Raw genomic sequence first — 19,518 nt, 5'->3', positions numbered from 1 at the left:
TGAAAGACATGGTTTCCCAGATGCATCCTTCTCCCAGTCCAGATTACATACACCTTTTATAGTTCTGCCAAAAGTAGGTAGCATAATCAGGCAGGCAAACTATAAAAAGGTGGGGAAACATTTTCCACAAGTTTCAGATGTTCTTTTCAATAAAGCAGGGAAAATTCCTGCAGGATTCAGGTACCTTCTCATTTCCAGCCATAAATTTTGTAGAAACCTGAGATCTGTCCAGTTTAACACTTTTAAGATTTTATCCATTGATGTCTGTTTGCCTGTTTCTCTCTCTCTCTCTCTCACACACACACACACACACACACACAAGCTGTCGGAAACAGGCTGATAATAAATGGCTGTAAAAGGACCTAAAATAGTCCAGTACAATTTATGCTTCATAATTTCTAACACTTATATCTCTACAAGATTACAAGGCTCCAATCAGTGAAATTTTAATGAAGTAGAAGCTCTAAGTAAAAGCACGTCCTTTCGGGGAGAAACTTCAGTTCACAGAATATTCTGGTTTTCCTTTACAAAGGAGGTTACTGATAACATGGTTGGGCATTAGTGTTTCCTTTATTCTCCCGTGCCTGGCAATGCAGGCCACTACCCTCTCAAATGCTTCTGACCTAGGCTCCAGCCGCACTGATTCTCAAAGACCCTAAGTGGCATGACATTTGGTACTCTCAGAAAGGCTGTCTGGGCTTCCTTCCTTTCCCCCACGTATTTCCCAGTTGACATGAGTTAGGGGTACAGAAAAGTTCGTCTCCACTGAGCAGGGCAGCAAAATTCCTGTAGATCTCGCAGAGAACACGACCTCGATAAGTGACTCCCAGACACTAAACTGAAAAGAGAGCAATGGTGAATGCAGACAGGAATGGTGGCCCACGACCTTATAAAAAGGCCAGATTTTAAGGCAGTGCCCCGTTTCCCATCCCTAGCTCGGACGCTTGATTCGAAATGCAGATTTTCCAAACATTCGAGCTTGCCCAAGCACCTCCCATCCCGCCACAGAGACCTGCAGCAGTACAAAGTGACCCAGCCCAGATATCAATGGCTCAGGTAACCGAAGTAATCTTTAGCTGTCACGTGGGCAGCAGTCAGGAATACCACGACTGCGCATGCCCTTGAGCCTCGGGGCTCCCCCGCCCAGCCCAGCCCGCGCGCCCGCCTCGAGCCACGCCCGTGACGTCCGCTGAGCCGGGCGGGGCGGGACCGCAGCCAGAGAGGGCGGGGCGCAGGCCGGAGGGGGCGGGGCGGGCTCGCGCACTTGAATGGGACGCCTTGACGAGCCGCACATTCCAGCGGGCCCACGTGACGCGGCCGCGCGGCCTGAGGTAAACAACCGCGGCCCCGCCTCCCGGCCCTCCGCGCGCCCTGCACTCCTGCTCGCCGGCGGGACGCGCTCCAGCAGCGCGGGCGGCTTTCTCCGACAGTCCCCAGCGGCCGCCTCGGGCCGGAGCAGCGGCAGCGGGCGCTGCGCCCTGGGCCTGCGGGCCGAGCGCGCCGGCAGGGGTCGAGCGCGCGTCCCCACCCCGCCCCCACCGCGCGCTGTGGCGCAGCAGGAATTTGGCTGGGACCCGGTCGCTATTTGCGGCTCTTGACGCGCGGCGGCCGACGGTCCTTGGGTCATTTCTATTCTAGGGGCACTGGGTCATCGCGCCCAGTCGGCCCCCTCCTCCGGGCCCCGAGGGTGTGTCCCCTGCACCCGGGCTCGCCGCGCCTATAAGGGGCCGAGCGGCGGGCAGGGACATGCAGCTCTACAGCAGCGTCTGCACTCACTACCCTGCTGGGGGACCCGGTCCTACGGCCGCAGCTCCCGCGCCGCCTGCCGCCGCCGCCCCCTTCAAGGTCTCCCTTCAGCCGCCGGGACCCGCCAGCGGCGCGCCGGAGCCCGAGACCGGTGAGTGCCAGACCGCCGCGGCCGCCGAGCCCCGGGAAGCCGTCGCCGCCCCCGCCGCCAAGATGCCCGCCTTCTCCTCCTGCTTCGAGATGGTGTCCGGGGCCGCCGCCCCCGCCTCAGCCGCCCCTACCGGCCCGGCGGGCGCGTCCTGCAAGCCGCCGCTGCCGCCGCACTACACGTCCACGGCGCAGATCACCGTGCGGGCTCTGGGCGCCGACAGGCTCCTGCTGCACGGGCCCGAACCCGGCTCCGGCGCCGCGGCCAGCGCCAACCCGCGCGGCCGCTGCCTCCTGCTGGCCCCGGCTCCAGGGGCCCCGGTGCCGCCGCGGCGGGGCTCCTCGGCCTGGCTCCTGGAGGAGCTGCTGAGACCCGACTGTCCCGAGCCCGCGGGGCTGGACGCGGCCCGCGAGGGACCCGACAGAAACTTCCGACTGAGCGAGCACCGGCAGGCCCTGGCCGCCGCCAAGCACCGAGGCCCTGCGCCGCCCCCGGGGAGCCCGGAGCCCAGCCCCAGCCCGTGGGGCGAGGAACACCGGGCGGAGAGGATTACCCGGGGATGGGAGAGGGGCGGCGACCGCAGCGACTCTCCCGGCGTCGACGCGGCGCGACGGCTCGACCCGGAGGCCGAAGCTCCCCCTGCACGGAGCAGCGAGGCGACCCAGAGCAGCGCAGCCGAGACGGTGGTGGTCTCCAGGTCGGATCCCAGAGACGAGAAACTAGCCCAGTACCTGGCCGAGGTGGAGAAGCAGGACAAGTACCTTCGACAGAGGAATAAGTACCGATTCCACATCATTCCCGACGGGAACTGCCTCTACCGAGCTGTCAGCAAGACGGTGTACGGGGACCAGAGCCTGCACCGGGAGCTGAGGGAGCAGACGGTGCATTACATTGCCGATCATCTCGAGCACTTTAGCCCTCTGATTGAGGGCGACGTCGGGGAGTTTATCATCGCTGCTGCTCAGGACGGGGCATGGGCCGGGTACCCCGAATTGCTGGCTATGGGGCAAATGCTGAATGTGAATATTCACTTAACTACTGGAGGGAGGTTGGAGAGTCCCACAGTGTCTACCATGATTCACTATTTGGGCCCAGAGGATGCCCTCAGGCCTAGCATTTGGCTCAGTTGGCTCAGCAATGGACACTATGATGCAGTTTTTGATCACTCCTATCCTAACCCAGAGTATGACAATTGGTGCAAACAAACTCAAGTGCAAAGAAAACGCGATGAAGAACTTGCCAAATCCATGGCCATATCCCTATCCAAGATGTATATTGAACAAAATGCATGCTCTTGAAATGTCTGAAAACCTTACACCCTGGGGAAATTGCGTACATAACTTGTATTTGGAAAAATCACATGAACTCTAATCAGGGTAACAGCACTTTTAAACTTCCTAGTAGATTTACTGTAGGTGTAATGCCTTAATCATTTTTTGAATGTTTTCTCAGAGCTGAAGGTTGCTGGGCACCTCAATGATGTTTCATGATAGCTTTGGGTGATCTGCTATTTATAATTTGCTGTATAAAATGAGCACTACTTAATTTGCAAGCTGATTTCTCACAGTGTAAATTTGTTCATTCCTGGTAGTCTATTTTCTATACAAACGTATTTTTGCACAACATTTTTAAAAATTGGTGTTACCTTCATCTATGATGTGTTCCATTTTGACAGCTTTCAAGCATAAATCCAGAGAAATGCTTTATATAAAATGTATTACTTTGAACTGAGTTTGTGATTTAGTAGTTATTTTATGTCGTTGGAATTTGAATTTCACAATTCTTAGATAATTATTTCAAATTGATATTGATGCATTCATGTTACCAGATGATTGGCCCATTCCATTTTGATTAAAGAGATTTGTTGTTTTGGAAATTGTTATTTTTCAGTCTTTATAAAGAAAAATGCTTAAGGGATGGCTGTGGTAAGATTTTTTTTTTTCCTTTAAGGGATAGTACCAGGTCTTACTTGAATGAAAGTCTGATATTTGCTGATGGCAGAAGGATGATTCTGTACTCTAGTTGATGTTTAGAGTAGATTGTCTGGTGCTCTCAATTGCTTTTATTTACATGTGTCATTTTGTTACAAAAGAATTTTAACATGGTATAAAATTCTGGAACAAGATAGGCCTCCTGCTTTATATACCTTCTTTTATACCTTCTTGGTTTCAACTAAGAAAAAAACTAAGCAAAATGCCTGGACCCAACCTTGGCAGTTATTTTATAGCAGGAGAACACTGTCTTAATATTCTATTCCTTTTAAGTTCTTCCAAAAGGCTAACTAGGTAGAATTGCCATGTGTTATGTTAAAATGTCTGTGAACAGAACTTACATGGTTTGCTGGGTCAAACAGTGTTTCCAACCTAAAATCTATCTCATTGCGACTTTAACTACTTTTAGTCATATTTATTAAGTAATGCAGTTTGTACTTTTTTATTTTGTAACATTTTGTGATTTTTTTGTACAATACTGTATTTGTACATTAGAGCAATTCTCAGCTGATGGAATGAATGAATAAAATGCATAGTTTTACATTGTCTTTTTGGGTAGAGTGGTTTTTCAATAGTGACATCTGTGGAAACCTTTCTTCAATGTGCACAGTTTTTTCACATGTAAAAATGCCACAGAAGTATGAGAGGTCTCCTAAATTCTCACACGAATAAGATAGGCTAATCATTAGTAATTTCAAAGGATAAGTCTCAGTGAAATGTAATTTAAAGGTGGAGTAACTCAAGAAATTGCTCTCATTATTCCTAATTATAATTTTTATCTTAAATTATAGCTGGGCCTATTGACTAATGAACAGGGAAGTGCAAGTTCTGTGTTCACCAGCACAATGTCTAAGTTGGATATTTAGTCAAAATTTTGTGTTCCACTCTCTTCAGCATAGATTTTAATGTTTTAAAAGACTAACCAGAGCATTGTCCTAGTTTTTATCTAGTCAAGCCTCTTGAGACCATGGGACCTGTTAAGAAGTGTTCCCAGATTTAGTTGAAAAGTGCATGTTATAGTTTGAATGTGTCCCCTCTCTTGTGTTCATGTGTTGAAACTTACTTCCCACTGTGGTAGTTTTGGAATGTGGGGCTTTTGGGGAAGTGTTTAAGTTAGGAGGGCTGTTCCTTCCTGAATAAATTTAGTCTCTTTAAAAGGTCTTAGGTGCTTTTGGCCTTTTTGCTCTTGCTGGCATATGAGGATCCATAGATGGCGCCATTTGTGAAACCTGCTTTCACCTGCTGGGGAACCTGCCTGCTCCTTGATCTTGGACTTTCTAGCTTCCCAAACAGTGTTTAGAAGTTGTAACAATCTCAGGTATCTTTTTAGGATGAGTCTGGCAGAATAAAAGCAGTTTGATTTTTTTTTTTTTTTTTGCTTTCATTTGAACATGTCAACAACGTGGTTATAGGCACTGCTGAATTTAAATTCATTGTTAATCACGTTTGGAAGAGTGTAGATGGATATCAAGAATAGGATATTTGTCAAAAGCTTAAATGTTAACTGATATGGATCTCTAAATTCTTAGACAAAGCGTTACTCCATGGTTTTAATTAAATAATTTTGGGAAGAAAGAAATTCTTTTATTTGAATTACCTGGCTACCCCTCTATTTTATTTAGAGCTGTGTGAACTCTCATGAGAATGAATAGATTAGGAATAAGTTACTAAAAAAGCAGCCTGTTGTTTTTTTTTTTTTTTTAAGTAGCTTCCTTGTTTTGTTTCATTTTCCAATTAATGTCCCAAATTATTGATTCAGATTCTAAGGTGTGATTTTTTAAATGAAAGTGGGGGCTCTAAGATCATATTATATGGTGGTGTATTTTTAAGTTGTCTGACCTAAATGTTTATGTCTTTCTCATTCTCTTTGTATAGTTTAGTTTGTCATTGTTTGTTTGGTTTTTTTTTTTTTTTTGAAGAGGAAATGTGCTCATCACTCCTTTATCCTTAATACATATTCTCTATTGCATACTAAGCATATATTCTGCCAGTAACTCACATCCACAGCCCTGAAGTGTTGAGTTCTAGAAATAGTTTTTTACACCAAAAATCATAATGTATTGATTTTACCTTTTGTGTCATCTTTCAAACATTTGAGAAGTTGAACCAAGATAAATTTTTAAAATATAGAACTTTGATTAATCCAAAGTGATTTTGAAGGTGCTGCCTTGAATCCAAGAGATAAGTTCTGGGTTGGTTTAAGGGGATACACTCATCCCAAAGTTCAGTCTGTAATAATTCTGATTTAACTACTTTCTCTATATAGCCTGGTTGAGAAGGAAAAGTTGGGCAGATTTCAAACATGCTTTCAGGCTGTCGTGTTCAGTAATAATGATTGCATGCTTGTGCTGTTGGTCAATGGGACCATGGCAAGTAGTATGAATCAGATCAAAACAAATGTGTTTGGGAAAACGTCATATTTCCTCCTGGTGTAAATTGGGTCAGTGACAATTGTATATGAATAAAGGTCAGAGAGATAATTCACTGTTATCAGATTATTAATAGTAAAACTTTACCCAGCATCCCTTGTTTCTCACAATTGATTTTCTAAATAATTGAGCAGAAAATTTATGTATAAAATAGTTTTTAAAAGCCAAAGTAACTACTTTTGATGAAATTCTTTTAAGACTTCATCTATTTGCCTTTACAAAGTAGCTGAATATAGTCCATCTGCCCTTTCTGCCTTTGGGCTCTCATTCAGGCTTGGGTCTATTGCTGTGAAACTTGGCAGACTGCTGAGGTGTGATGGTCTGTACTTCACAGGATCTCAGCTTGCTGTGGCTTTAATCTTCATGTTTTACCCTTTCCTGTATCCTCCCTCATATTCTGATTTCTCTTCTCACAATTGTGACTTTTTGGCCCTAATCCCCCATTATGATGTCCTGAGTTCAATTAGACATACTAACAAACATACTTGTTAGAATTAACTCTGAATTATTAAGAACTTGGCTCCTGATCAGAATTAAGGTGGCTTGCTATTATAGTAATGTGCTTAAGTTTTAGATTTGGTTGACCAGAGAGCTTTTTTTGCCACCTTTTTCCTCGTATTTTTTGGTGGTATCCTAGATTTGTTGGCTTAAGAGGCCTCTGTGTGCAGTGGCATATGTAAAAAGTACTTGGGTTGGCTATACTCATCTTCAAAATGGAGTTGATTTGTCACTGACTGGTTAAATTTTGCTTCTCTACCATACATAATCCTTCCTCCAGTACTGGTTAGGAAGCTAGTCAGCCAAAAATGAGTGAGCAGGGAGCCTAATGGGACTGGCAGCCAGTCAGTCACCTGGAAGATGGGGGCTTGGTATATTAAAACCTCCCCCAGCCACAATCACCTCACTTTAAGAAAAACTATTGTTACAAGATCAGGTCACACCCTACCAGGTGACCTGGACCCTCCTATGTCACAACCCCCAATCAGGCTGGCAACCAAAATGTCAAGACCCTCACAAAGAAAGTTTGCTGAGGGCTATTCAAAGGTAATAAATTAATTAAGAAGGCAGGAAATTGTGACAAAAACAGGGGGGGGGTCTCAATTTCCTTAATTCCAACTCCAAGCACCCCAACCTCCTCTTTTCCAGTAGGTCCCCTAGTTCCTGTGCTGTTAGTAGTCAAGAGGTGGACCTGGGTGGGACTCTGGAAACCTGGGTCCCCCAATAAAACTGGAGGGCAGGAAGAGCACATTGTCCTTGTCCTCTCTGAGAGGACCCCCTCATCCTTGAGAGTAACCCACTTTCCTATCCTTCCTAATAAATGCATGCTGCTACTCCAAGCAACATGTCTGAAATCTTTCTAGTGTGATTGCTAGAACTGCTGAGAAAGGATTGCTGTGGCTACTCCGGCTTTTTAGCAGGTCTTTGCCCTGTAGTATTGTATACGGGCCATTACCTTGTCCATGCACTTTTGTATTTAGTTTCCTGGTTCTAAGCTATGATAATTATGAGGTAATTTCAATATCAGATGCTCACTGGATACTCCAAATCACAGTGTGCAAAGACACGTCCAGCACAAATATGACAGCTCTCTTGAATTTCTTCTCAATATTTCCTTAATGTGCGTGTTTTATATCTATATGGGTAAATAAGTTAATTTTTCACATTCTGTCCTCCCCTTTTTGAGAGTAAATTATTTTTTTTCTCACAGTGATCAGAATGGCTAAATAGATTCGACAGGCACCCTGCATTACAATGCTGACAATAACGATTTGAAAAAGAAAAGGTTGAATTAATTCCATGGGGTTTGTGTGTTTTATATTTTAAAATATATAAAACAAAATACTTATTGCATGTGCATGTGTACACCCAGCATTTTATTCTTTGAACTAGAATGATTTTTGAACTGCAAGTGAGGATGCTAAGTAGATTGGCACTGCTTGTAAAGGTAGCCCCGATGATGTGTACTTGAGATAATGAGACGTCTAAGCAAAATGTTTCACTTGGATTAGAAATTCTCTGAATAATCTTAGGGATGGATAATGTGGTTGTATTTCTTAGCTTATCAAGGCACAGAAAGGTAGTGTGCAAAGTAGGTAATTGTGAAGGGAATTTATACTGATGTGTCATGTAACACCTGTGCAGCCAATTTGTAAAATAAACTCAAATAAGGCTTTCAGTCCTGATGAAAAACAGGAAACATTCACACTTTTTGTCTCTCGCAGTGAAATATGAGCTAAACTGGTGATGTAATAGGAATGAGAGAAGAAGGAAATGCCATGGTTGAGGGGAAGAATACAGTCAGGAAATTCTGACTTGCTGTCTCTTCACTGTCTTCACCATCCCGCTGCAAAGCACTAGAGCTAGGGGGAGGAATTGTTTCATTACACTCTTAACTATATATTTAAGCAATGCTCATGTCTCAATAAAACAGTAGATACCTGAAACAGAAACTGCAGTAATTGCTTACACTGAATCCCAGGCCACAGAAGAGAGCGACTGAAGATGAATGTTGAACTATTCAGTATAAAGTTATTCTCTGACCGATTTCTTTTTTTATTACCTGTTCATTTTATTGATAGTGGCTGTTGGTGAGAGCCAGTACTACTCAGAATTGCAGCAATTTGTCAAGAGAGGGCTCTGTAGATTTAGAAGGCAACTTGACCCTGCAAGGATAGTTGTATTAGTAAGGCCAAGCTGTTGTAAGAAAAAGGAGTTTCTTTCTTTCTCACTTAACTGTTTCCAAAGGCAGCAGTCTGGGTTGGCTCCTCAGGGGCTGTTACCATCTGATATAAGCTGTGCCACCACCCTGTCTAGATTCTAGCTGCTGTGAGGGAGAAGAGCTCACACCCCAAGGGGCACCCTTCAAGCCTGCTCTTCTCCATTGTCCAGAAAATATCATGTGGCCACACTAAATTGGGAAATATTATTCAGACCATTTCCCAGGAAGAAGGGTAAATGGATTTTGGCAGAAAAACTGCATTCTTTTCCAGAAATGGTTTAGAGTTAAAAGATCTATCTGCATGGGCTGGGGAGATAGCTCAGTCGATAGAGTGCTTGCGTTGTAAACACAAGGCCCTGGGTTCGATCCTCAGCACCGCAAAAAAAAAAAAAAAAAAAAAAAAAAAAAAAAAAAGAGTGAGAGTTCTCTCTGCTTCCTGGTGCCATTTCCTGAGATGCCTTCCTCCACCCCAAACTTCTGCCATGACATTCTGCCTCATCCCAGGTCCTTAGAAATGAAGTTGGCCAGTCTTTGGACTAAGACCCTGAAACTGTGAGATCAAATAAACTTTAAAAAAAAAAAAAAAAAAAAAAAAAAGATCTATCTGCAGAAAAATATAATATTGAAATATCTTGGGCGAATAAATATACATTAACTTATTTCATAGAACAGAGATATAGAAGTAGAATTAGTTGTTGCCATAATTTAGGGTTTCTTATCAGCTCCTCAACAATGGATTTGTCACAGATTAAATGTATACATGTGCAAAACCTTCCATGTTTTGAGAAGGCTGCTATTTTTCTATTTCCTTTCCATTCTTTATTGTTCTTGAGTATATCAGCAATATCTTGAAAAATCTGGTGTTCACCACAAGTCCTGTTTTTCTTTAGAAAGAACAATATAAAGACCTTTTCCCTCTTTAGTTTTTTTAATAGGCTTTGCTTCTTTAGAATATTGCTGGTTCTCCCTCTTACTATTTTGTGACTTTCTTTTGCCTTACCCTGCTTGGTTTTCTTTTGGAAACACTTGTATGTGGTCTGCTCTGTTTAAAAACAGGTGGTGGTCTTAATTATTTATGAATTCACTAACTTTACTAATTTTCTAAGTTTATCAAAATTTTTAAAAGAAAATTACTAAACTTCGCCCTCCACAAAAGAAAACAAAAAGGCATTGCCCCACCTCAACTCCCCTCAAAAGAAAAGGAAAACAAAAAGCCATTAATGGGTCCTTAGAAGGCAAGAAACTCCATATAAGGGATTATATTTAGAATTTAGCAATGAAACTAATCCTCTGAAATTAGTTAGTAAGAATTACATAAAGGGGCAGAGCAGACAAAGGTAAAGATGATGCGCCTTAAGAGCTGGTCACTAAAGTTCTGGTGAAGAAGAGGACCTCCCAGTATCTCCAGTGCAGCGGTACTACAAGCCCATTCTTAGTAAGAACCACGGACACAAACCCAAATAAATACAATTTTCTCATACTAGACAAAGGGGCCAAAAATATGCAATGGAGAAAAGATAGCCTCTTCAACAAATGGTGCTGGGAGAATTGGAAATCCATATGCAACAGAATGAAACTAAACCCATATCTCTCACCATGCACGAAACTAAACTCAAAATGGATTAAGGACCTCGGAATCAGACCAGAGACCCTGCAGATCATAGAAGAAAAAGTAGGTCCAAATCTTCACCTTGTTGGTCTAGGACCAGACTTCCTTAACAGGACTCCCATAGCACAAGAAATAAAAGCTAGAATCAACCACTGGGATAGATTCAAACTAAAAAGCTTTCTCTCAGCAAAGGAAACTATCAGCAATGCGAAGAAAGAGCCTACAGAGTGGGAGAATATCTTTGCCAATCATACTTCAGATAGAGCACTAATCTCCAGAATCTATAAAGAACTCAAAAAACTCTACTCCAAGAATTCAAATAGTCCAGTCAACAAATGGGCTAAGGAAATGAATAGACACTTCACAGAAGAAGATCTACAAGCAATCAACAAACATATGGAAAAATGTTCAACATCTCTAGTAATAAGAGAAATGCAAATCAAAACCACCCTAAGATTCCATCTCACCCCAATTAGAATGGCGATTATCAAGAATACGAGCAACAACAGGTGTTGGCGAGGATGTGGGGAGAAAGGTACACCCATACACTGCTGGTGGGGCTGCAAATGAGTGCAGCCACTATGGAAAGCAGTGTGGAGATTCCTTAGAAAACTTGGAATGGAACCACCATTTGACCCAGCTATCCCACTCCTTGGCCTATATCCAAAGGACTTAAAATCTGCATACTACAGAAATACAGCCACATCAATGTTCATAGCTGCTCAATTCACAATAGCCAGACTGTGGAACCAACCTAGATGCCCTTCAATTGATGAGTGGATAAAGAAACTGTGGTATATATATACAATGGAATATTACTCAGCCATAAAGAATGATAAAATTATGACATTTGCAGGCAAATGGATGAAATTGGAGAATATCATGCTAAGTGAGATAAGCCAATCTCAAAAAGCCAAAGGACGAATGATATCGCTAATAAGTGGAGGATGACACATAATGGGGGGGAGGGAAGGGTTAGAGTTAGGGTTAGGGAGGGGGGCAAGTATGGAGGAAGGAACTACTGTATAGAGGGTAAAGAGGGGTGGGAGGGGTGGGGGGAAGGGAAAAAATAACAGAATGAATCAAACAACATTGCTCTATGTAAATTTATGATTACACAAATGGTATGCCTTTACGCCATGTACAGAGAAACAACAGGTATCCCATTTGTTTACAATAAAAAAAAAAAAAAAAAAAAAACGAACCAATCAAAAGTATTTGATATGAGGGCTGGGGGTGTAGCACAGGGGTAGAGAACTTGCCTAGTATGTGTGACCCCTGGGTTCTATCCCTGGTACCACCACCACAACAAAAAGGAAAATAAAGAAAATTGTAACTGGCCTAGACACCATGTACTCCAGCAATGTTGTCCTGAGAAGGGTGGTGGGCTGTCTGAAGCCTAGAGAAAAGGCAGCCAGGGAATAATGCATTGGCCAGTGTGTCTCCTTTTGTCTAGTGTTATGGTTTGGCTCTTCAGGGTCCCCTACAGGCCCATGTACAGAATACTTGGCCCTCGACTTGGAGCTACTGGAAGGTGGGGGTTCCTTTAGGAATTGGGATCTAATGGAAGGAAGCTCAGGCATCAGGGGACTTTGAAGCCCCCATTCTCTCTGTTTGCTTTCCAGCTGCCTTGAGGTAAGCAGCTTTGTTCCACCACACGCTCCATGCCAAAATATTCTGCCTTGCCACAGGCCCCCAAACAACATGGCCAACCAAGCCATCATGGTCTGAAACTTCAGAAACTATGAGCCCAAATAATCTTTGCCTCTTCAAGTTGATTTTCTGCAGTGTTTTGTCACACTGCCTAAAAGGTAACTAACACACTGGTTAGAAGGTGCCAAGTGCTAGCCACACTCATATGCTGAGTAACTTAGGAAAATGATTTTTGGAAATAGGAAGAAAATATGCATTCAGCAAATATTGCCTGGAGGATTGTGCTAAATACTGTGGAAACTCAAAGCCTGTCTGATAATAAGTATTTAATAATGAGGAGCTGTAGTAATCACATTTTGCTCACCCATTATTTTGTTCATGAGAGAGTTCTTTGGAGTCAATTTGGCTGGGGTTCAAATTGTGACTGAACCAATTAGGACAAGCATGACCTTGGGACAGTTAGTTCACCTCTTTAACCCTGATTCATTGTGTGCGTAATGGAAATAGTTACATTCATTTCAGAGGGTGGTGTAAGGATTAAATCCTAAATAACATAATTTATGTATCTTAAGCATAGAACATAAAATTAGCACTCAGTAAATGTTATAACTTCTTCTATAATTATTATGTTTAGATTCACAAGACTAACTAGTTCATGTGAACTTAGAAGAGAGCAAAAATGGAGCTAGCCTCTACCCTCCTTTATTCCTTGTCTGGGCTATGAATTAAATTGACATGTCAAATTAACAGTAAAAAACAAAAACAAAAACAAACAAACAAAAAAACTACACTTAATTGTCTGTGTGAATGGGAATCTCACAAAACATGGCTGGAAGAAGGGTCACCTGAAATTTGTATAGCATCAAACAGCTATGGGAAAGTGAGGGAAAGAAATGCATGGTGAATAGCTTTCACTTTTATACTTACTCTAATTTAAGATTATTCTTTAGTATTGATTGTGAGACGGGTACTGTGTATAATTTCTTAGTAATAGATCTTGCATTTATTCATGTAAATATTTTAATATTTGAAAATTAATATCAAATTTTTATTTTAAAACTTGAAAATTATAATTCTTTTTGGAAAAGGTGACATTGACTATTTCCAGTTTGATGTTTATGTGTTTAGTCAGTATCAATTGATAGCTTTTTTGCCTAAATATATCAAAACTATGTTTAGAATGAGCACTTTTTTTTTTAATATGGGGCTGGGGATATAGCTCAGTAGTAAAATATGTGTTTAGCATGCATGAGGCTGTGAGTTCAATCTTCAGCACTTCAGAACAACAAACAAACAAAAACAGAAAACAAAGAATAGACACTTTTTAAAAATTTTTTTGAATGGAGAATTTTAAGTGGAATTTTGATCATCTTTGGTAAGAACTATGGGGATCTTTGATACAATATTCTGCTTTAGTTGCTTCATTTTTAGTATAATGTCTCATCTGTCAAGTTTGATCTTATATTTGGGAGGCGTCATTTAAAATCTTCAGGACTTTATGAATCTCATTTTTTCTCCACAACCATTTGTGAAGGAAGGAAAAAATACAGGGGCTGTCTCTGTTTTAACCATGATGAACCTGAAACAGGACAAGTTTTTATACCTGGTTTTGGTGTAGGGATCAGTACCCAAGTCCCTTTGAACCAGGAAGTTGTATGTTCAAGAGATATGTTTTCAATAAGGAGAAAAGAGAAAATCTACACTATAACAGTCATATAGTATTCAAACCTCCCAGTCTTCAGTAGCCTGACGTATGAGAGATACCTGACAATGAGCTTCAAGTCTCCAGCAGGTGTCTCAGGATGGGATTTGCCCCACCTAAAGATGGGAGATACGGCTTCCAGGATTATCCAAGATGGCCACTCTGGCTTCCAAACGTGTTGGCAAATGGGGAGCTGCAGCTCAGGGTGTGGCCGTGGTCAGCAGGCGGTCCTGGAAGGTGGGTTGGTCTGGTTGTGGGATCCTGGAGACTGGTCTCAGTCAGTCTGACCAGGAGTCCTACAGGTCCTGGCTGTAGGAGTTATGTTTTCCCCAATGGATTGGTGGTGTCTTCCAGGAATCCTGTGTTGAGAAGGAATCAGGTGCAGGACTCTTTCAAAGGGCCCATACTCCATGGGAACAGAAGAATGAAGTGACAATTAATGAAAATCAAAATGTTTTTCCCCAAAACATATAAAGGATTGTTCAATTGAAGTCTATCAAAATGTAAGGGAATTCTCTGCCTTTCCTCTGTTTGCCTAAAATCAAGACAGAAATTCACAAAGACAAAGGTTTTCTATCTAAGGACAGGGATGTAAAATTCTCAGTTGATTATATGGACATAAAATAACAACTCTGCTTTAAAGAAATAAGAAAACAGTTCATTCTGAGCCAAATATGAGTGATGATGACCTGGGAGCAGGGAAGAACATGTTCCACCGTGGAAGAGGTTACATGAGCTTTTATAGTCACAGAACCAAAGAAAGTCATAATCAATCAATACACTTTCCAGGAACGTTGGTGGGAACATCGGGTAGGCAGGCTACAGCAAGGTGGGGAGGTCACTTCTGTAGGCTTCAGATGTTACAGCATTCTTTGCTTTAGGGTTGGTGGAGGCTGGTGGTCCATTAAACTTAGCAATACTCTCTGTTTATATGACAGGAAAATGTTAGGTTAGATACAAAAGTTAAGGTAAATGGCTATTAATGGGCCTAAGATAGCCCAAGATCATTTTGGCTCTGAACCTAAAACATCCCCTCTCTCCACAATCATGATGTTCTACTCAGCCATGGTCAAGCAGTCTGCTGGATGTTTAATACCAATGCAGCTGCTTCTGAGAGCTTTGGTTCAGTTACCAGCTCAGAGACTTAGGCACCTGACCAATCTGTGAGCAGACTTTCTCCCCAGAAATTGACCTTTCCACAGTTTTCCTGCCTCCGAAGCCTAGACTACTTTCCTCTTTCTCATCACTTCTGTAAAATGTATTGTTCTTGGTTGAATTCCTGGTTAAGGTAGCATGCTAAGTTGCTTTCTCCTACATGATGTGCTTTGCATGCGTTAATTAACTTACTTGTTCTCTTCTTAATGTCCTTTGTTACAGAGACCTGTCCCAATGAGGACCGGAGAATTATATATTTTTTCATCACTTCATAATTCACATTCAGAGTTGAGGTGGGCTCCATTTATAATTATTTTCTATGAACTTGGCTTTAATTTTACTACTAAAGGAGAGGGGGAAAAACATTCTTTTTCCTTTTACCCTTCTAGATTTTTTTTTTTTTTTCTGAATCTCTTCATCAAAAGACACATTAACAAAACATACTGAAGTTTATCATCATGTGACTCACACATGTTAACACATGGGAGTACCCAGAGATGTGTTACTCAAAGGGTGTTTAGATTTCAGGCTTATTTGACCACAATGGAGAAAGGGTTTGGGGCTTCTGGACAGGGAGACAACTTATGGGGAGGTGACCAGGAAAGAGTATAGTAAGCAAGGGTACGAGTTGTGTAAGATTTGTCTGTGTCTTCTTCATTGGTAGGAATTTCTTATTACTGAGTCATATTCTTTTCTTAGTACAGAAAGGGAAACACCCAAACAAATGGAGATTCCCCTTTTAAAGTTAATTTTCCTTATAAAAGGGAAACTAACATTCTGTCCTCAGAGTTTCTCCTGTGTCTATTTCCCAAAATAATAACTCAATTCTTATGTCAAAGATGATTTGAAGTGACTTATTCTGGCTTCCTACATTACACTTAGGAAAAATATGTTTCAGATTTCACTGTTAGCAGCACATGATGAAAACTGAGTTGTTAAGAAAACATGTCTCAGAACAATGAAAAACCACATAGATTGGGATCATCACTTTCACCTGTGTGTGTGTGTGTGTGTGTGTGTGTGTGTCTGTGTGTTCGTGCATGTCTTGAGGGATCTGGAGCAGGGCATAGACGTTGTTATAGTGTGTATATGAGGTGTCCCCAAAAAATTCATATGTGAGACAATGCAAGAATGTTCAGGGTTGAAATTATTAGATGATAAGAACTGTAAACTAATCAATGGCTGGATCCATTTGAGTGGATTAATTAGGTGGTGAGTGTAGGCAGGTGATTGGAGGGAGTAGGTCACTGGGGGTATGCCCTCAGGGTTTATAGTTTGTAGATAAGCACTCAGTGTTTCTGAACTGTGATGAATTGAACAGCTCTACCCCACCACAGTGCTCTGCCTCACCTCGGGCCGAGAGCCATGGAATTGGCCGACCATGGACTGAACCTATTAAACCTTGAGCCAAAACAAACTTTTCCTCCTCTAAGTTATTCTCATCTGAACTTTTGATCACAGTGACACAAAGCTGACTAAAATAGACATTATATTTTTAAAATCTCCCCAGATAAGTTTGATGAACATTTTAAGAACACTTGAATTATAGGAAGTACTTGTGAATCTCAGTGAGTGAGCAAATGCCCTGTGAAATTTAGATTAGGAGAGATAAGGTGAAGAATGAGAAAGAATATGATGAAAATTCATAAAAGCACTGTCTCTTCACTTGGGCTTTCAAATATTCAATGGGTAACTAAAACAGGGTCAAAACTTGGCATCTCTGCTTTCATTTTGCATCTATCTCCTCTGCTCTGCATCATTCTCTCTTGCACTTGGATTCCAGGGACAACAGGTCTAATTGATAAACATCTTGTCATGAGTCAAAATTACCCCCCAGGAAATAGCAACTTTTTTATCTAGGTCTCTAACAAGGCCCTTCCTGACCAGTCCTGAGATATGATCAACTAGACAACAGTTTGACCAAGACTGTTTGACTCTGTATACTTCTGGTCCCCCTTCCCTATATGACCGGGGAGCTCATGTCAGTATCCTCAAAGACAAGGCTGAGGAAGTTGGTCCCCTTATCTTCCTGGTTTACTGATCAAAGTTCCTTTCCTGGCTTCACCACTGCTGGTCTCTTTGATTGGCATCTTGGGATGGGTGGTACAACCTAGTCTATTGGAATTCCTAAACCTGGGGCCTTGGCCCTAAAACTCTGGTAACAGAATCATTAGGAAGAGGATGAATATCGATATACTCACTGAATCTGAAATATCCAAATGAAGCAAATTAATTCAATTTGACTCTTATATAAATATGTCCATATGTGTGCATATTTTATAAGGAGAAAAGGCACTGAATTCTGGGAAAATTTCAGGGGAAGAGCCATCTTCTAGTTTGTTCTCTGTTGCTGTAATAGAATACCTGAGACAGGTCATTTATGAAAAAGTTTAGTTTATGGTCCTGGAGGCTGGCAAGTCCAGGATCTGAGGCTGCAGCTGGTGATTACCTTATGCTCCACAACAAGTTGGAAGGGCAAATGATCACGTGCTAAGAGGCATAAAAGAGAGGTGGCCTCACTTTTTAACAACTTGCTCTCACAGTAACTAATCTCATGAGAATTAATCCCATCCTTTGAGAAAGGCATTAATCCCTCTTATGACCTAATCACCTCTTAAGGGCCCCACCTCCCACCAGTGCCATTTGGCCATCGAATCTCAATATGAGTTTTGGAGGGGGTCAAACTGTAACTGCTACAGAACGGGATCCACCTGTGGAGTCAATCGTGGGGGTCTGAGACCACTGGTTCTGGCAATCTTGCCTGAAAAATTTTAAGTGTGTTGCACATAACAGCAGGCGGGAGTTTATTAGAAGAGAAAGGAACAGGGGAAAAGGGACACTCTCAAGGGAGAATGAGAGAGTGGGTCCTCTAAGAGAGAGAGGACAGTGCCCTCCTCTGCCCTCCTGTTTTACTGGGGGTTCCTTCCGGGGAAGTCTTCAGCGTCCTGCCAAAATTCACCTTCGACTTCTGTCTGACAGCAGGATTGCATCAGACTTTCAAGTCCCCACTGAGCATGGTCTTACCTCATGGAGGGGAGATTTTACTATTATAATGACATGCTGAAGATTTAAAGGCAACTTTGGGTCATCTTTGTTGCAGAAAACTTGGTCCTTGTCCCCGATGCCAATCCAATAACAAGGACACAGTTTTGAGAAAAAGGAAAAGGACAGTTTATGGCTTTGCTGGAAAAGGAGAAACATAGGGGACTCCTGTACCGAAGGCTGTGATTCTGCCCATCATGGGGAACAGGGGTGTTTTCAAGAGGTGATTCAGAGAAAAAGAGATTAGGGAGGAGAGATCAGGAAGGAGAAGGTCAGGGAAAAGTTTGGGAAAAAGAAAAAAACCATGTGAGTTTCAAAGCAACAAGGGATATAGTCAAAGCATCAACTGAACCCCTGTTACATCTTGGCCTGCACTGACTAGTTCTAACTGGGACTTGTTCTTAACAGATTTGATGGTTTGGGGCTTTGCTTCTGATTATCCTTTCTCCCTGAGTCCTGGAATCTGTCTGTATAAAGGTCATGAAAGTCCCATCAGAGTAACTTGTCTTATGAGCAGCAAGGAGTCCATGGGTCCACGTGGTAGCGAGGCCCTGCTAGCTGTGCTTTGTCACCACTCCAGTGACAATGTAGATGGTCAAAAGGGGAAGGTCGGTTTCATTCTTTTTCTTAAGGAGGAAGAGAGCAATTACTCGGGATTCTTTGGATTGCATAAATGCCAGAAACTTGATTCAACTCTGGCTGCAGAAAAACAAATAGAAATAAGGAGTGGGGATCTTCTGAGCCATGGGTCCTACTGGGATCCTGGCATAGCTCCCAGAGGTAAAGAGAAAACTGCAGGAACTAGTCCTCAGGTCTTCCAGGTACCAAAACCGTCTCTTCTTTGACTTTCAGCTCCTTAGGTTCTGCTTTTATTTAAATCTTGGCCTCAGTCTTCCTAGCACAGGACTGAGTGTGCTCCCTAGAGAGCGACCTTGAATTGGAGAGAGTTCATTTCCTGTCCCTGTATCAGCGGTTCCTAAACATTTGTGGATAGCACAATCACCTGAATTGCTTGTTAAAGAGACGATTTCTGGGGTCCATGAAGGGTTATGGAAAATAATATTCCTAAAAGGCAGCTTCCCAAGAAAAACGGAACAGCGTGGCACCGGAGGAGGACGGGGAAATTGGCCAAACATTAAACCTCTCCCAGCGCACCCTTTTCTAATAACAATGAGCGCTAAACTTAGACCTTCCCCCATTGCAAATTAGCCCTAAATGGAGGCACATCAAATACTGAAACTTTGGGAAACAATGGATCCCAGAATAAGAACAATGAGTTTCAACCTTTTTACAACCACACTACTAAGTTAAAGTTTTAACCTGT

The 19,518-nt window shown here is 42.4% G+C and overlaps 1 protein-coding gene across 1 annotated transcript; it reads left to right on the top strand.

Moving 5' to 3' along the window:
* Positions 1-1,347: 1,347 nt before the first annotated feature.
* OTUD1 (OTU deubiquitinase 1) lies at positions 1,348-4,433 on the top strand. Its single transcript, XM_079106342.1, has one exon. The coding sequence runs from the start codon at positions 1,747-1,749 to the stop codon at positions 3,190-3,192; it is 1,446 nt and encodes a 481-aa protein (XP_078962468.1). The 5' UTR covers positions 1,348-1,746; the 3' UTR covers positions 3,193-4,433.
* The last annotated feature ends 15,085 nt before the right edge of the window (positions 4,434-19,518 follow it).

Source organism: Sciurus vulgaris (assembly GCF_902686455.1).
Source record: "Sciurus vulgaris genome assembly, chromosome: 12".
In the NCBI taxonomy this organism is placed as follows: Eukaryota; Metazoa; Chordata; class Mammalia; order Rodentia; family Sciuridae; genus Sciurus; species Sciurus vulgaris.
Note: the sequence above shows the minus strand (reverse complement) of the source record. Positions and strands in the feature narration are given on the sequence as shown.

Coding starts and splice junctions, on each gene's coding strand:
- OTUD1 (XM_079106342.1), top strand. CDS start 1,747: ATGCAGCTCTACAGCAGCGTCTGCACTCACTACCCTGCTGGGGGACCC.